The sequence below is a fragment of the Hirundo rustica genome, chromosome 2 (genome assembly GCF_015227805.2).
Source record: "Hirundo rustica isolate bHirRus1 chromosome 2, bHirRus1.pri.v3, whole genome shotgun sequence".
NCBI lineage: Eukaryota > Metazoa > Chordata > Aves > Passeriformes > Hirundinidae > Hirundo > Hirundo rustica.
Window position 1 is genome coordinate 98687479 of NC_053451.1, and position 17610 is coordinate 98705088.

A 17610-nucleotide genomic window follows, 5' to 3' on the forward strand; every position below is an offset into this window, starting at 1 on the left:
TCCTCCTTTTTTATATTTTAAAACAATTATTTTCATTTCATTTGCAAGCTCTAGGTCTACTGTCAACCATTGCTTTCTCTTTAGTCTTTTTTTGGCTTCCCAGACCTTTCCATATAATATATTACTGTAAATAATATTTCTGTTTGTTAGAAAAATAAGGTGCCTCTTCTTAGAAGGAAGCTATGAAAGAGTTATAACACAATTGCACTAATTAGGAAGAGCGATTGTGTGTTTTTTTCCTTTTTCCCCCCTTAGCAAAGAGACAAAAAGGAAAAATCAATACTGGAAAACCCATTTCATTCAGCAGCAAAGGCAGTTGGAAAAGATCCACTTCAACTCTTAGAACTGAAATGTTGGAAGCTGATGTAATTAAGTAAACCAGCTGAGAACTGAAAAACAACGAGATCAAACTAAGGGATTATAAGTATGAAAGATCTGATACACAGTTCAGAATCTTTTGATTGAGGAAGTAAAGTTTGCTGGGAATTTGGTGATTAAAGGCTTGTCTTCTGTTGATGATTAGTTATTTTGCTCTGGGAATTGTTGATTAATTGAAAAATGTTTGAATAGCACTTACAAATTGTTGGAATATCTCTTGTTGTCCTTTCTTTAAATAAATAGATGCGGGTTTGGTTCCAAATGGCTCTTCAGTTTGAAATGTAATTTATAGTTTAATGAAAAGTAGTTTTCATGCAGAAATAAAGCTTTCTGCAGTTACGTCAACCAAAGTGTTTAACTGGCTAAAACATTTTTTTAATTTTTTTTCCTTAATTTTATTTTTTAATAGTTCACTGGTTGATGTGTTATTTTGTTAACATTTTTTTCCAGGACAGAACAACCATTTTGATAATTCATTGCAGATTTTTAAAATAATAAATACAGTAGGAACAGTTACAGTTTAAAAAAGATTAATCTGTTCAAAGTCAAGTCCTTATAGATACTGCATAGTAAACCAACCTTCTCCCTGAACAACATTTTGATTTTATTTAAATGAAAACCTCATTTTTGCCAGGTTTGTCCATATAGCATTTGATTCATCGAGTGACCACTTGAAGACAGAATTGCAGGTTAATTGATCACTACCACATGTCTGTATGTGCTATTCCTCCTTTTTTCTCTGATTGGCACTGGATTTGGAGCACTGGTATGGTTGAGCTCACTGGCTAATAGTATGAGATACCCTAATGTGTCAGGATCCAAGGTAGCTTTTATTATGTCCATTCCTTTTTTTTCTGAAGCTCTCAGGTACAGATTCAGTTGTTACAACTTTTCATCAGGGTGTGTCTTACAGGCAGCAGTGAGAATGGGAATGAGCTGTGGCTCCCCGGGTTTGTTTTGGTTTAGTGTGGACTTCTATAAATCAGCAGAAGGTCACTGTAAATAAATAGACATAAAACCAAAATAAGAGCCAGGCTTAACATTTGGCAGTGCAGGATTTCTGACAAGCCTATTGCCTTCTGTTATTGAGGTCCCTGTCCTTACTGATGTGCTGTAAACATGGGTGACAGACATCCAAATGAGACAGTGCATACTGTAAAACTCAATAACCATTCCCAAAGGCAATCACTCTGTTCGGGAGAATCTCGGCTTTTTTTTTCCCTAAAACAACAAATTTGCTACTGTTCCTGTAAAGAAAACTTCAAAATATTAACAGTATAAGTAATGCAAAGACATCTGTGAGCATCTGTAACAAGTGTAGAACAGTAGATCTGAGATGTTTGAATCGCCTCATTTTTGTCACTAAGTGGTTTGGGTGATACATGGTGCTCATTTACAGAGTGAAGATAGTTAACATATTTGTGTCCTCATTAAGAAGGGCCCTGGAAATACAATGCAACTCTTAGAGTGAACACATCTTGATTTGCTTTCTTAAGTGCAAGGTCTCTAGAACGGGCAGCTGTTTATGTTTCAGATTTAGGTATTTTGAAGCACGGTGTCTTGATCTTCCTTTCAAGGAGGAATCAGGAAGTCATGTTTGCTCAAGCTGCATTTTTAACAGGGTTCACTGTTAATTTGGTCACTGACATGAGTGGAGTTAAGAAAGAACCATTCTTCTGTGCCTTGTACCTGGTAATCAGGAGTGTGGTGGTCTCAATTCCTTGTCAGGATAGTTGTGAAGAAAAGATATTTTGCTTTTTAGGTTCATGAAATGGCAGGAGAGACTGTGAGAGAAGAAGAAGCAGAGTGTGCTCTTTTCCTCTCCCAGAAGTTTGGTTTGGCATTTTGAGAAAGCAGTGTGCTGGAGTTTCTCCATGAGAAGAGGCAGCTAAGATAAAAGCCAAGACTGAGGAATGCATTGGTGAGGGCCAAGCAGAGCTCGTTTGCCTTTGGGGAAGAGCTGCTGGCTACTGACTCTGTTCTGGCTCTATGGTAAAGACACATCTGAGAAATACAGAAGCGTAGGGCTCATTGAAAGTTCCTGATGAAAGTATTTTTCAACAGAAAACACAGAGATTGCCTAAATGACTCATTTTGTGAGAAGTGGCTTCTGGCTTTGGGAAATGTTTTTCATTAAACTACGGAGCATATACAAAACAGTAACACATTGATTTGGCTGCACTGTCACAGTGCCTTCCCAGAGTCTGTTTTAGTAATTACGTTCACATTCTCTTCTCTGAGATGGGGACACTGTGTCGGGTCTTGAGAGTTGGTGCACAGATCCATCTTGGGTGAGAAATTGGGAGCATAAGTGTGTGAACTCTGATTCCCGTGCAGCAGGGCATCAAGTCAACAACATTAAATGTGTGAACTTTCTGGAATGTTTCCATTTTTAAGGAACATCTGCTTTTTTTTTTTTTTTTTTTTTTTTTTTTTTTTTTTTTTTTTTTTTTTTTTTTTTTTCCCTAAAATCAAATACACTATTTCTCTTCACACCTCCTTATCATTTTAATGACAATGTTGATGTCACCATTAAAATTTCAGTTGTGAAAAGGCATTTTGGCTTCTGCAGGAGATAAATGAAAATTTGTGTTTTTCAGCTGGGGTTTGGAGGTAAAGGGGACATGACACAAGAAGGGGACTGTGTTTATGTTACGACAATGACCCAAAAAAAACCCTCCCAAGAAGCTGACAACTGCTCAGCACTCAGTTAAAGCAGGCTGGAGCTTGCAGAATTTTTCAAGGTATAAGATGAGGGCCAGACCAACCATCTGATAAATTTCTGTCAGCAGGGCTGGATGCACAAATGGGAAGTGCTCAAGTTGCTATTTAGGTTTCAGGTTTAAGTTTTAGTTTAGGTGTTTTCCCTAGATGTCTGACCTGTTTCCGCCTTCCTGAGGGGAAGATTGACTGGTAATTCCCAGTCTCTATGGAGGGCATGCTGGTTCAAGTAGCAAATGTAAATTCATTCCCAAAATAACCTTGGCCGTCCCCTGCCCTGGAGTTGGCCTGGAGGGCAGGACATGGCCCTGGAGGACCCAGTGATCATGATTTATAAAAGGGGCAGAGGAGTTGAGTCTTTAGATGCTGTTTCAAAATTGAAAAGGTCATTTTCCCTTGATTCTTCAGCCAGATCTCCCTTATTTATGAGTGCAGTATTCAGCAGTGCTAAAGTATGTCTGGCAAAGGAAGAGCAATCCTTTTGAGTAAGGGGATGATGGGATGTAAATGAACTGTTCTTAGCTGACCTGGCTCTCACTGTGCTGAACCATGGTTATCCATGAGGTTGCCTTCTCCAGAGCCACTTGCATGGCCCATTAGCAGGATTCCCAATGCTCCAGGAGGGTTTAATTTGAGAACAGTGGTACGTCGGTGTGCAGAGCCAGATCAGGTCCTGTGGTTACTCTGGGAAGCAGGCTGTCCTGGCTGCCTGGAGCACAGGGCAGTGTGCTGCAGTTGTAGTAGCTTCACTGGAGCCAGTGAAACACCAGGTGAAAAGACAAGCAGCCCTAGAAGCACAGTGGTGGTGTTTGAGGTAATATGCCAGATTCTTATTCCCTATATGGGAACCATTTCTGCAAACCTGTCATGATAGAATTAAGAGCTGAGTGTCTATTTAAAATAAGTGTTGCATTTAATTTTGAATGATCTTGACAATCCATCCATCCACTGATGGGGTTTGTATGTTTTGCATCCATTATACTTTGGCAAGTCTTAATTGGCTCAGGTCACATGTTTGGGCATTCTTAAATATCTACAGGATCACAAGCCAAAATTTTAAAGAGAGGTTGAAGTAAATAGAACTTCCCATTATGTGTAATTGGCTGCCGGAAAAAGTGTTTCAAGTAAAGAAAGTTCAAACACGTTTGAATGCTTTTTGTTAATCCTCTTGACATTTTGAAGAATTAAGATGTTATTGCTGGTTTAAATGTGAAATGTCTCCAAAGGCACATCAGTGTTGTTTATAAACTGCACTTCGTTTCTTTTAAAAAACTATTAATCTAGGTAATACCAGTTGTCAGTAATAAAAGGAGGCCATCAATTAGCAGAAATAAATCTATCACAGTGGTGACTGAAAGTTTCTGTGATTTCCTACAGAAGTTTACAATTTTACATTTAAAAAATATATTGAGGGGGAGGCTCATTGTTTGTTATTTATTAATCAGTCTTGGAGATACACAAAACATAAGGATATTCCTCTCCTCCCCACCATGTCTCTTTTAGCTACTTGTATTTGGACTGTTTATTTGCAGAGAAGAAGGGAATCAGAAGGAGCATTAATGAAATTGAGTGTGGGCAGCCAAATTTCTACTGAATAGATTTTTCTGGGTAAAAGCCAAAATCTGTGGCTTGCTTTGGAGGGGTAAAAGCTTCACAGTTGTGTATCTGATTGCTACGCTGGCATCTGTGGGAGGGAAGAAACCTTAAATATATGAGTGGAGATCATCTGGTTATTTGTGGCATGGTAACAATGTGTGTATGAAGATATGATCTGACACGTGTCAAAGTAATTCCTGTTGACTGACTTCAGAGAAGATGCATTGTTAATCCAGTCGTTACTGGGTGTGCTTGGGATTCTGATACAAAGGTAGCTGCTATAGAGGGGTTTTTTCCTGGAACTGGAAGACTATTTTGCAATCACACTGATTTTCTCCGATTTAAATTAATTTAAGAAAAGTCACCTTTAGAAAAACAAACAAAACCCAGCATTCTTCCTTTCCCTTGCCTTCCCTTTCCCAAAGCAACCCTCTGTATCTGGGAAATACCATGTTAATGTCTGAAGTTTTCAGGATGCACCCAGAAATGGCATTTGAAGTTTTTTTTATTTGTTTTTTGGTTTTTGTTTTTTTTTTTTCATAAAGTTCATCTTACCACAGAGTACGTCATTGCTGAAACTGAATTTTTGTAAGCGGTTTCATCTTTACCAACTTTCCTACCACCAAACTCTGAAGCATCTATTTTTAAAATGCTTTTAAAAGCGCAGGGTTTTTTTTTTTTTCAACCCACAGCTATCAAATTCTCTTGATTTATTACTATCATGGCCATAGCAATGATTCAGACATACTTTAAGCACTTGGAGATGAAAATGGCCTTAACTGTTGCTGTGAATGTCTATTTTGTTCTGCACTGCGATGATAATACAAAAAGGAGTTCATTAATTTTTCAGATCCAAGCCTGTTTATCTGGAAAAAGTGCGTATAAAGTTATACTGGAAGTGATGCTTTCACTGCCTGCAGTTGCCAGTCATGGTAACTTCAGTCCTTACCACTATCAGTGCTTCCAGTCTCCTAATCATATGAGAAGTCTGAGCCCATTTTATAGATGAGGGATTGAGGAGAGAAGAGACTGAGTGGCTTCCCAGGGCAATACGTGGCATGTGTGACAGGAATAGATGTTGGATACGGCTGTTGCTGTCCTCAGCCAGAATCTTAGCAGAAAGCTTTCATCCTTTCCAAAGGAGATGAAATTTTCCTTAGGGAGACTGAATGATTTTCTGTACTTTGTTTCTTCTTGTTCTCCATGAAATGCAAACTGTAACAATTAAGACTCAAGTATTTGAGGAATATGTCTGCCAAACTAGCAAGCTATGGTTTCAGACGGAAAACCAACATCCGAGCTATTGATGAAATACAGCCTGGGATAATAAAAGGCTTACCAGGGTTCGAAAGACCTCCATTTACATAAATATGCAAAGACATCTGTTACAGTCATGAGTGACCTGCTGGTTTCAACCATCAGCAGGGGTAGCGTCGTCGATCACCATCGCCTGCAGTAGCAGGTGCTACTTTAGGCAGCAAGAATTACTGAAGAGGTTTTTGATGAACAAAGACGACCTTTCCACTTGCCAAGAAGAGACATATGGGAAATCAAAACACGCGGCGCACGCCTACGGTCTTTCGTTTGTTGCGCGCGGTGAGAGCCCAGAGCGCGCCTGTGCAGCCAAAGCTGTATGTGATCGCTTGTAGGTATGGTGTGGCTGACACAGCTGCAAAGTTTATGTCTGAGGAGTACTTAGGTCTTTTAAAACCAAACTACTTAAGTCAGATTCCCAAACAGGAATGAATCATCAAGATTTAATGGAAAACGTTCAAAACAAATCTGTCATCTAAAGCCAGTGTTTTTATTATCAGAGTATATGCCCAAAATAGTGATGTTAAACCGTCATCCTAAAGGTTGCAATCACTTAAATGAAAAATTGGAGTTCAATTCTTGCTCAGCATTAATCAACAGAGACATTATAATATTACATCTTTATATAATGCAAGGATATTTGTCTTCCTTGTTGGCTCAAGGTGTATGGTGATATCTCTCTTTCTCTTTCCCTCCTGCCCCATTCATTACATAACATGGTTTTGTAAGGAAAGAATCTGTCTTCAGTGGATGAACAACTGGACAAAAAGCTGGACTACAAATTCAGAGCTGCAAAAATATTATAATTTGGTGTGTTATACAGACTGTAATTGCCAGCAATTCTGAAAATGCTCACACAGTAAAGAGGAGTCTCCAAAGAATCTGTAGTAAAGCCACACAAGTAAAGGAGTTGACATTAGAAAAGTCTTCCAATATTTAAAATGCTCCCTCTGACTCTCTCATGTATGTTAAATACTGCTCCTGAGTTGTACTGAAAGGTGCAGTACAGCCTTTAGTACTTGATTCACGATACTTAATGGATGCCTCACATTGGGACATTACAGCTCTAACAACTTTATTACATCTTTAAATACCTTAACATTTCCCACCTCTGTTTTGATAACATATTTCATAGTAAATTAAGATAAAACCTGTTCTTTTCTCTCCCTTTGAACAGAGCGTGGATCACACTTCTCATAAACCTCATCATATTGAGGTTGGGCTAAGATGAGCATAACCAGTGACGAAGTGAATTTCTTGGTGTATCGCTATCTCCAGGAATCGGGTAAATTCCTTGTCTTTCTTCGTAACTTCTGGTCATAAATGAAATGGGAAAATTGTCTTTCTGCATGATATTGCTCTAGGAATGTTGCCTTGAGTGTTTCAGACTGATAGATTAAATATTTCCTGCACAAACCCCTGTTTCTTTGTAGTCATGGTCTGGAACATAATTAAAGTGCAAACATGCACAGGTACAAAATAAACATTGCAGTTAGGCAAAACAAGAAGTAAATAACATTATGTTAAATGCTTTGGTAGTTATATCATGTCAGCCAAAGTCACTTTTGGCAGCACAGGCAAGAAACACATATATGTTGTATCTTTTTTTTTCTTAGCTAGAAATTGTTTACATTGGATTTATGTTGGCTCTAAAGAGAAATTTGAGTGCAAGTTTCTAATGTTTTAGACCATTCTTAGGATAATTATGTATGTAAACTGAGCTGTACAAGTGTCACCATGGCTCTGTTTCCTCACCACTTCCATCTCTACCTGTTTTCCGATTGGAAAATACCACAGGGTTTTAAAATCTTTTTAAAAAATTAAATTGAAACTTACATTTTGGGATTATTTTATATCGGTAGTCTTCTTTCCACTCTTTGACTGCAAGAAGTAGAAAGTCTCTTAGCTAATGGAAAACGTTCTGTTACTGTAGAGATGATAGAGGAGGTTAGAAACATTGACAAAGGATTTGTAACCAGCATCACAGTTTACTTGGTACTGACCCTATGTTTTATGTTGATAAAAGTAGAATTGACTAAAAATATTTCATGTTTCACATGCTGAAACAAACAAACAAATCTGCGGAAAATAAATGTTATCCTTTCAGAAGACTTGAAGCCAGTTTTAGGATAAGCCTTCAAAACCCAAGAGATGCCTTGTGCAAGAACCAGAATCCCAGCAGGTGGAAGAGACTGCCTTAGCCGCCTTCTGTTGGTCGCTATAACTGGTGTTCATTGGATACATTATTTTAAGTTGCTTCTTCCACTTGCAAGACTATTTCAATCCCAGGAAACTGAATCCCTATGCAAAGAATCTCCACTTAAATTAAGTAGGTTTGTCATACTTTTTTAGGGATTGGTTTTTTAAAACAGTTCTTTGAGAGTCCATAGTTGGCCTGTATTAGCTGTTGTCTCACACTCTCTAATAACGGAGCTTATAAAAAGTTGTCTAGATGTGGTGTGCAAACAGATGAAAGAAAAAGAGGAACTAACAAAACTAAAATTTCATCTAGACAAAGTTTACTTTAAAAAAAAAGCCATTATGTACCACACTGGAAAGCTATTAGAGTAGTGCACCAATGGATGTAATCAAAGCATAAAGAATCCTGGAGTTACTTTACATTGTGTTTGGGTTGTTGGAGATTCTGCTTAGCAGTGTATTAATATGGTAGCTTTTCCTGATGTGAAAAAATAAAATACAACCTTCTTTATTCCTCTTGGTACATCACAAGGTGAGTGTGTTGTGTAGTGATTCAGGAGGCTTTACAAAGTCAATCAAGAATGGTGGGATCAGCCAAATGTCAGAAAAAAGTTACTCTAGGTAACATCTCCTGCATGCAAGCAATCACTTTTGCCATTTTACAGGGGACTTTACATGAAAATTTATATGTTAATGGCAAGTTTACTGCTCTTACATTCTTATCTAGAGGGTCAAATATTTTTCATATTTAATCCACACATACTGAAGACATTCACAAAAACATCATATTTCCACCATTCTGTTGTATTTTACACATATAAGAGAGTGGAAATTGAGGTTAAATATTTGAAGAACTATTCAAATGTGCTTCAAACTGAGCATCTTGAAATCTAGATGCTAGATATACCTGGCAGTTTTTTTAGGAATTTCATTCAGCAAAATAGAGCTATAACCAATGATGAATCCACTAATCTGCTAGCTTCTTACTTTTAGTTTGAACCTTTTTTCCTACTGTCATTGTTTTTCCAAAGAAATTTTTATATCTGTATTTCCAGGTGAAGTAAGGCAGTAAGACAGAAACTGTTATACAGGATTTTGGCTTTCCATCTGCTACTATAAATGCCATAACATGCAACAGCAAGTGAAAGATATCTAATCCACAGCTTCAGAAGGAATGCAGGCCAGATTTAAAGGGCTAATGTTTAAATACAGTCTGAGTTCAAACCCCTACAGTTTGAGGCGTTTGCAAAAAACAGGCTTATTACAATGATTATTTGTTAATATTAGCTGAACCCAAAGCTTCTAAAAATTTTATCAGACACAGCCATGAATGTTGCTTACAAGACCATACGTAAGTTCACTTCTTTTTTTCAGGTATCTATCCTTAATCTTCTAATGTAAAACTTCCAGGCTTTCCCATAAAATATAGGCAAATGGTGGGAGGAAGAGAGAAATAACAAAGGAGATACATATGGCAGAATAAGTATATAAAAAGCAAAATGTCCCTATAATATTTCATGTATTTTGCATCTCAGAGGTACAGAAACACTTGAGATTTTTTTGAAGCATTGTAGCAAAGATGCTAAAGGGGACTCTACACTTCATTATGAAAATGCTGGTAGGTGATTCTAGTAAGAGTTCAGCTCTTGTAGACTTGAAGTTAGAAGTGAAATTCAATAATTATATTTCCTTCTTAATTTTCTGTCAGACCAGAAACCTTGCACAGGAGATTATTAATAGAGTTGAACTGTCTAAACCATTATTGTTGCTTTTTAACAAATCTTGGCATATTGAGGAGAGTTTCAGTGAACTGGAAAAAGCAAATGTTGTGCCAGAATTTTTAAAGGTTAAACAAGATTATCCAGGTAACTATAAGTCAAGGGCAATTGTTGGAAGGCTGAGACTAAATATCTCCAACAAATCTGCAGAGATGACATCATACCAAATGCCAGCCAGCAAGTTTTTATGAATAATAGATCTTGTCAAACATACTTGATACTGTTTTTTCAGGATCAGAAATGAAGTTGACAGAGATAGCTGTGCTGGCATTAATACACTTAGACTACTTTATGGCATTTATTTAGTCTTGTTGACACAGTGGTTAAAACCAAAATGAAATAAGAGTGGGTAAAATCTGTGTAACCCAGAGTTACCAAATGGATTAAAAATGGGATAACAGAAACATCTGAAAAGTGATTATAACTGGGGAGTATTCATCTCAGGGGTTACTTCTAGTGGGAACTCACAGTAATCTCTTCTTGGCATAATCCTGCGCAACAGCTTTATTGGTTACCTGGAAGGAAATATAAAATGATGACTAAGTGCATCTGCAGATGGAATGAAATAGTAAGTTATGGCATTTGGGGGGTTTCACTGACTGATCATGGGGTTTAACAGAAAGAAGTACAACCAGGGAGACTGCTTTGAGTTGCCTGCTGCTGGAGGAGCAGGCTGCAGAAGATGCCTGGTCCAGGGGCAGTGCAGTCAAATCCCTCCTTTACAAGACAGGACTCGAACAAATTAAGCCTCTAAATGTTTAGCTGTATTAAAATAAGTAAATATTTGCCTCTTCACACAGGTGACTGTCTCAGTGCTTATCTATGCCCAGAAAATCAAAGCAGTCTATCATAATTTCCATTTATGCTCCATGGCTTAATGCCATAGGAATTTCACCTAGGTGACTAGGTGTTAACCACTTCCACAAAAAGACCATGAATGCCCCTTTCTTGGGATACAAAGAGAACAAGTGTTTATTTTCACTTCAAGGTTATCTCTTCCTATCCAAAGCCAAGTCTTGCAATGTCTAGTTTTCTCCTTTTTGGTTACAAACTTCTTTGGTGCACAATTTAAAGGGGTCCTTCTTAAAAGTGCTGAGGCCTTTCAAGTATTGTTTATCTCAGGAGTCAAACTTCTTAAAGTCAGGTTCTATTTATTTGTAGGTGTCTTGACACAAAGTCTATCTTTAAATGAAATGGTGGCCCCAGTTAGGTACATCTACGCTGAGAGTGTAGAACCAGAGACAGAAGCACACAAAATACTCCTGTGGTGGACGCAGTTATATCAACAAAGCAGGTACATTGATGAAAGGGAAACAAGCTATACCAAAGTACCCACAGTTCTGGCATCCAAATTATGTTAATTACAATTGATAGTAGAGAATATTAATACTAACAATAACTATACAATACTAACAATATAACATTAATGTAATAATATTAATTGTGTTAACTTTGCACCTCTTCAAACTCCTGAGAAGCATACTTCTGCTAGCAGCCATCTTCATTGCTGACGTAGACCTTCTATTGGGTTTCTTCTGTTTCTGAAGTTTCTGAAAAAAAAACCAAAAACCAAAAAAAACCCCAGAATTCATAATGTGGAGTTTTCCTGTTCCGTTTTTTCCAAAAGAAAAACAGTAATTATTTGTCTTTTGGAATAAAAGTCAGGGCAGTACAATGCAATGAGGAGTAATAAGGATCCCAAGGAAATTTCCAGGAGTTGAGGGAGGATGGCAAAACCAAGGGAAATCAAATCTCTCACGTACTTTTTAATCTAAAATGTGTTGCCATCTGTTGTGAGTGCAAATCCTATCATCACTCCAAATGGTACAGTAAATTACCTTCCCTATCCAGCCCAACATGTCAATTCAGTTATTAAAGCTTTTACAAATTGGGTATTTCTGATGCATTGATCATTTAACAGTGTTCCTTCTCTAGCATTTATATGCATGCTGCAGCCTAGAATTCTTGTCTGAAAATCAGCTCCCCAGTTGTCTGTGGCTTACTCTGTTCTCTAGTAGAACATTTATTGCAATGAATGTCTTGCAATGACTGGTTAGAGTTAAGATTCTGTAAGTTTCCATTTTCACTCAAATTTTTACCTTTTGATTTGAATTTTCCATGTTTTATGATACACCCTTGATAACTGTTCCCCAGTGCATAATCTGCACCATGTACAATCTGTACCACATCTAAGACAATAAAAATAGTAGCTAGATGCTTTTGCTAAAAAAATGTCAATGAAATTTTTAGATGCTGACTTGGGACAATTTACCATTTTACTTTAGAGTTTTCATTTGTTTTCTTCCTAACCATAAAAATGAAGACAGCTAATAAAAAAGGTTTTCTCCCCGCTGTAAATTCAGGATTATAGCAGCACATTGGTCTGCCTGGTTGATAATTGAGAGATTTCCTTGTTTTCTTAGAAAAAAATATTTTCTCTCAAGTTTTAAGCATCTATTCAAGGGCATAGAGCAAAGTGTTTCTGTGAATCACAATACCCTTTTTAGTTAGACATGTGCAAATATGGGCCTTCTCTATTAACCGCATCCAAGGCATTTTGCTGTCATTTTGCCTTTGGAAATTATGAGAGAATCCAAAATGTGGATATTATGGTGTTTCTGGGATTTCATCCTTGTGATGAAACTAAATACTAATAGTTGGAATAGTACTAAATTACATTTTTTCCCAATGACATTTGCAATTTTTTGAAAAGGAAGCAACAAAATTTGAAGGAAACTATCTTTTTTATTGAATAATTCTCTTTTTCAACATAGAAATTTTAAAGAAAATGTAAATATCAGAGTGGCTTGCATAAGTTCCCAGGCAGTAGGGAATGATTGAAGATCAGTATTCTGTTCTTTTGAGTTGCTGCCTGATGCAACAGTCTTTACTTACATAAGCCTGTGTAATTTTTCTCTGAAGTCCACACTTTGCCTGCATGAGGTATGTTGTAGAGTATTTTTTGAAAAACTGTGTGCGGCACAGAGTCCCTGAGTCACAGACGAGAGACGTGCATGTTGAAAATAATTCAGATTAAGCAAAGCATAAAAGATTGGCATATATAGGTCAGCTAAATTTGCTTCAAAGCTAACTGATTTCTTTGTGTAGGAAGACTGCTGCGAGGTAGAAGAGGAATGTTCAGTGCATGTTTTTTTTCTTAAATTATTAAAATTTATACCTTGAAGAATAATTCATTAGAAGAATGAATCCCTTGGTCAATAAAGGCAAATTGTCCAGCGTGGCAGTAAAAGCAATCGTGTGCACTCATGGCAGAGTTACTGGATGATGATTTTTCTTTTGCCTTTTTTTTATGTTTTCTTGCAATTTGGCTCATTAGTATTGTAGGAGGGCTCAGTCTGGATAGTATCTGAGGAGATGGCAGAATCAGAATGGTTCAGGTTGGCAGGGGCCATTGGAGATCATCTAATCCACCTCCCCTGCTCACAGCAGTGTCAGCTGCAGCAGGTTGCCCAGGGCTGTGTCCAGTTGGGTTTTGAATGTCTCCTAAGGATCAGGAGTCCTCAACCTCACTGGACAGCAAGTTCCAATACTTTTTATCACTCCCAGAGTAAAATATGGTTTCTTTTGTTTCAGTGTAATTTCACGTGTTTCATTTTGTGTTGATTGCCTCCTATCACAGGGCACCCCTGGAAAAGGTGTCCATCCTCTTTGCACATGGATAAGGTCCTCTGTGAGCCATCTCTTCTCCAGGCTAAGCAGTCCCAGATCTCCCAGCCTCTCCTTGTATGGCAGATGCGCCAGTCTATTGATTATCTTTGTGGTCCTTCACTGAGCTCTCTCGTACTGTGGAGCTCAGACTTGGATACAGCGCTCCAGGCTTGTCTGAGCAGTGCTGAGCAGAGGGCGAGGATCCCCTCCACTGACCTTCTGGCAGTGCTTTTTGTAGTACAGCTCAGGATGCTCTTGGCTTTCCATGCTGTAAGGGCGCACTGCCGGCTCATGTTCAAGTGATCCAACCTCCTGCTCAGCATCTGAGAGCCTCAAACATCCTTTAAACAACCCATACAGAAAGGTCTGCAGGGCAGTCGCTGCAATGTTCCCAAGGCTCTGTACGCAGCTGTGCTCTAAAGGCTGGGATGATGGAGACCTTTTGTTTGCCGCGGGAAAAATGCGTCCTTGAAATGACAGCCTGCCAGGCAAAGATAAAACACACATTTTAGTATTGACTCAGTAACAATCTGTGGCTGTATTATTTGTGTCAATGTGAGTGTTACTACAGCCTCTTGGGCTTCATGTGTCCTGCTTGCAGCACAGAGTGGCTGTAGCTCATAGACCAACCTCAGCTGCACAGGTGTAAGGACACTTCTGACCTTCTCTTTGCACAGCTACTTCTGTGCTGGTGTAACTGGCTGCTGACCAGGTATTACTGAATAAATAAAGTGATATATTTTTCAAGGGCATGCATAAAAGCTGAGTGTTTATACCTCACCCTAAAGTTTCTGTCCCTCAATTTTCCTGTTTGAAAGCAAAGTTAATACTGCATACGGTACCTCAAAGCAGATGTTGCGTGTTTATAGTCCTAAAATGTATTGAAATCCTCTGACTAAAAGGTATTACATAGGTACTGGGACAACATTTAACACTCTTTTTCAGTTATTTCAGAGTACTGTTTATGAATTTATGGGTGAAAATATATATCCCTAAAAGCAGGATGAATAAGATGCTAACTATTTTTCAGGAACTGGTGTTAAGACTGAAGGCAGAGATCCTTTCAGCTTTTCAGCTGTGCGATGGCAAGACTTTGGAGCAAAACAAACTCTACTTTTAATTCTCCTGGTTTAGCACAGGCCTGATTTGTGGGCATGCAGTCCTATTTATATGATTCATTATGCTTTCTAGGGCCAGCCTACTCAATTAAAATAACTTAAGGTTTTGGTCCCGATCTCTGGTTTATTGAAAGTTGGCTATAGGACCAGCCAAGAACCATAGAACCAAAAATCACAAGAATTTTCATGAATTATTTTAGAAAAATAAGGCCACAGTGTTGTTCTGGGAGTACAGTGTGTGTTAAAAGTGACCATTGGATAAGAAATTCGACCCAAAAAATGGTTTACTTTAAATCAAAGTATTTCATAAAAGTCACCTCAGAATGAACGTTCCTATATGACATGAAACCATTTGTAACAACACATATTTCATATGATGTAATATAATGTAATATAATATAAATATATATTTATAATATAAAATGCCTCCAGCATATTTTTGTAGTAAAATAGTGTATTATCAAAAGGGTATATAAGGGATGTTCATAAACCACGACTCCTCTTTTTTAATATCTCCTCTACTTTTCTTTATTTCTTTTAAACTGGGAAGGTAGTGACTGTATGATTCCAGAAGCAGTGGGCCTGACTCTGAATTTGAAATTTGAAAGAACTGTATTATTATGTACAGTTTCTGTCTCCACTACTAAAGATTTATTCTCTTCATAAACAATAAATATGTTTTAAGAAAATCAGGGTCAACATTAGAAGGCAACAAGCTTTGTTGGGCTGCAGTTCCCAAAACATTTTTGTGTAAACTTTACAAAGCTACAGCTCTTGGAAAGGATGAAGCTGAGCACCTGTGCTAGTCAAAACCAAATTGAACACTTTTTTCTTAGAGCACTGAATATGTACTAGCAGTATTTAATCGTTGGCTTCACAAAATCCAAATTCTGTGATGGTAAGGAAAAAATATTTTTACAGGTAAAGACGTTTTTTGGTTTGTCCTACATAGTTGTGGTAAATTTTCGGAGGAATTTAATAGGCTGTATGAGACCCATTTTTATGGGTTTATGTGCAGACTTTATATGTAACTTTTGTGACCAGATATCTCTTTATATACAAATATATGAACAATATTTTCAAATGTTTTGTGGTGCAGTTCAAGAGGTCTGTTTAAAAAATTCTATTTACCCTGTTTCATTATTGGTGCAGTTCTTGTGAAGGAAAGAAATACACTGAGTATTTTGGGGTTTTGCCATTTGCAAAAGCCTGCTTACCTCATATTTCCTTCTAGGTCTCTTCACAGTTTTCTAAACTTGGCTGTTTAAATTTTTCTTTGGCCTGAAAGTTGCCGTACAGTGTTGGATCTTGAACACTAAGCAAACACAGTGATTTTTAAGATACACAAGCATAAACAATTACACCTTTACAAGTTTATTCCATGGCACGAATTTTGGTTCTGATCACTTCATGTCCTGTTTTTTAAAGCTTGCAAAACCACAGTATTTTTAGGGTATTAACAAAATAGCATGTTGGGTAGAAGACAGATGTCTAAAGGTCAAGATGACTTTGCTGGTAAAACCAATATAGTCCTACACATTTCTCACTTTACTGCTTTTCAGTTTGAGTCTCCAGGCCCAGTGGAGCTTTGCAAGTTTTGCTCATAACCTGTGTGCTGAGAATGTTCTGCCTGCACAGCCACAGTGCTTCCAGACCACCATCCCGTGTTAGGTTCCTGAATGTCCCCCGAGCGTCAGATGTGGTGTCCTACTTGCCACCACTTGGAGGTGTATGTTAGAACAGAGAGAAGAACGTAGCTGAAGAAAAGTATGTAGCTGTAAACATGATCCTGGAAATTATGCATGTCTCTTTCTTTGGGTGTTTGGTTTCACAGACAGGGCTAAAAGATAGCAGCATCCTATTAATTCAGAAGGAAAAGATTGTTTTCGTCCTTGTGGCCTTTGTAAGCTGTTTTGAACTTAGCCCATAGTTGCATAAATTACTAGATCTGTATTGATATTTATTTGCAATTGTCATTCTCAGTTGCACAGAGTGAATGGAAAAGGGGATTATTTCAGACCATGTTTTCAAGAGATTTTTATAAGTTCCTCTTTCCATTGCTTGTGCTCTGTTTTCTGTCTGTATTGTATTTCTCTCTTTGTTAATTTGCAGTCCTCAGAAAGGCTTAAACAGTGAGTGCCAAGTACCACTCATCAAAAGATCATTTCCAAGTTGTATTAATCTTTTCCAACATACTTTCCTGCATGAAAAAGAAAAAAAAATACCTGCCAAAAACATTCTTTGGCGCATAATAAAATAATTTTGGGTAGCAGACATTTACTCTGAATTCTTGGCGGAAGGTGAACACGTCCAATATCCAAGAAAAAAGGGCGTAACGTTTAATATTAGTGAATAATCACTTCTACAAAACTTTGGGTAACTAGACATACTGTAATTTTACCTACAGCTAGGAATCCTTTCTTTATATTTCCCAGTGACTGTGAAAGAGCTTGTAATACCAAACACTTTTCCCAGGGTTCTGGAAATAATTTTAATCATTTAGCAATCCTAATCTTGAAACAAATGTGCAAGCCCTATTGTTCAGCTGATTTTTCTAAAAATATATTTCAACTGCAGTTCTCTATTTTAAATTGCTAATGTGTCCTTGTTAAGCCCTTTATGTAATTGCAAAGGTAAGTCTTGAAGTAAGTAGATGCTTCCAAAGCCAGAGAGGTACTCTAGGATGTATTACCGAGAAACAAAAACCTCAGCTAAGAAGAGAATCTCAGTCTGCTGTGAATAATGAACAAGATCTGGCACAGGATTCTTGTTCACCATTATTTTTTGTAATTGTTTGTAGAATCTTACCAGTGGCTTAAGGCACCAGATACTTACTG

The 17610-nt window shown here is 37.6% G+C and overlaps 1 protein-coding gene across 1 annotated transcript in view; it reads left to right on the plus strand.

The window, feature by feature from the left end:
* Positions 1 to 17610, plus strand: part of TBL1X (transducin beta like 1 X-linked) — a 139602-nt gene that overhangs the window by 78184 nt on the left and 43808 nt on the right. The window contains exon 3 of the mRNA XM_040055295.2: positions 7187 to 7294. Coding sequence (XP_039911229.1) covers positions 7237 to 7294 — 58 coding nt within the window. The 5' untranslated portion in view covers positions 7187 to 7236. The remainder of the gene's footprint in view (positions 1 to 7186; positions 7295 to 17610) is intronic.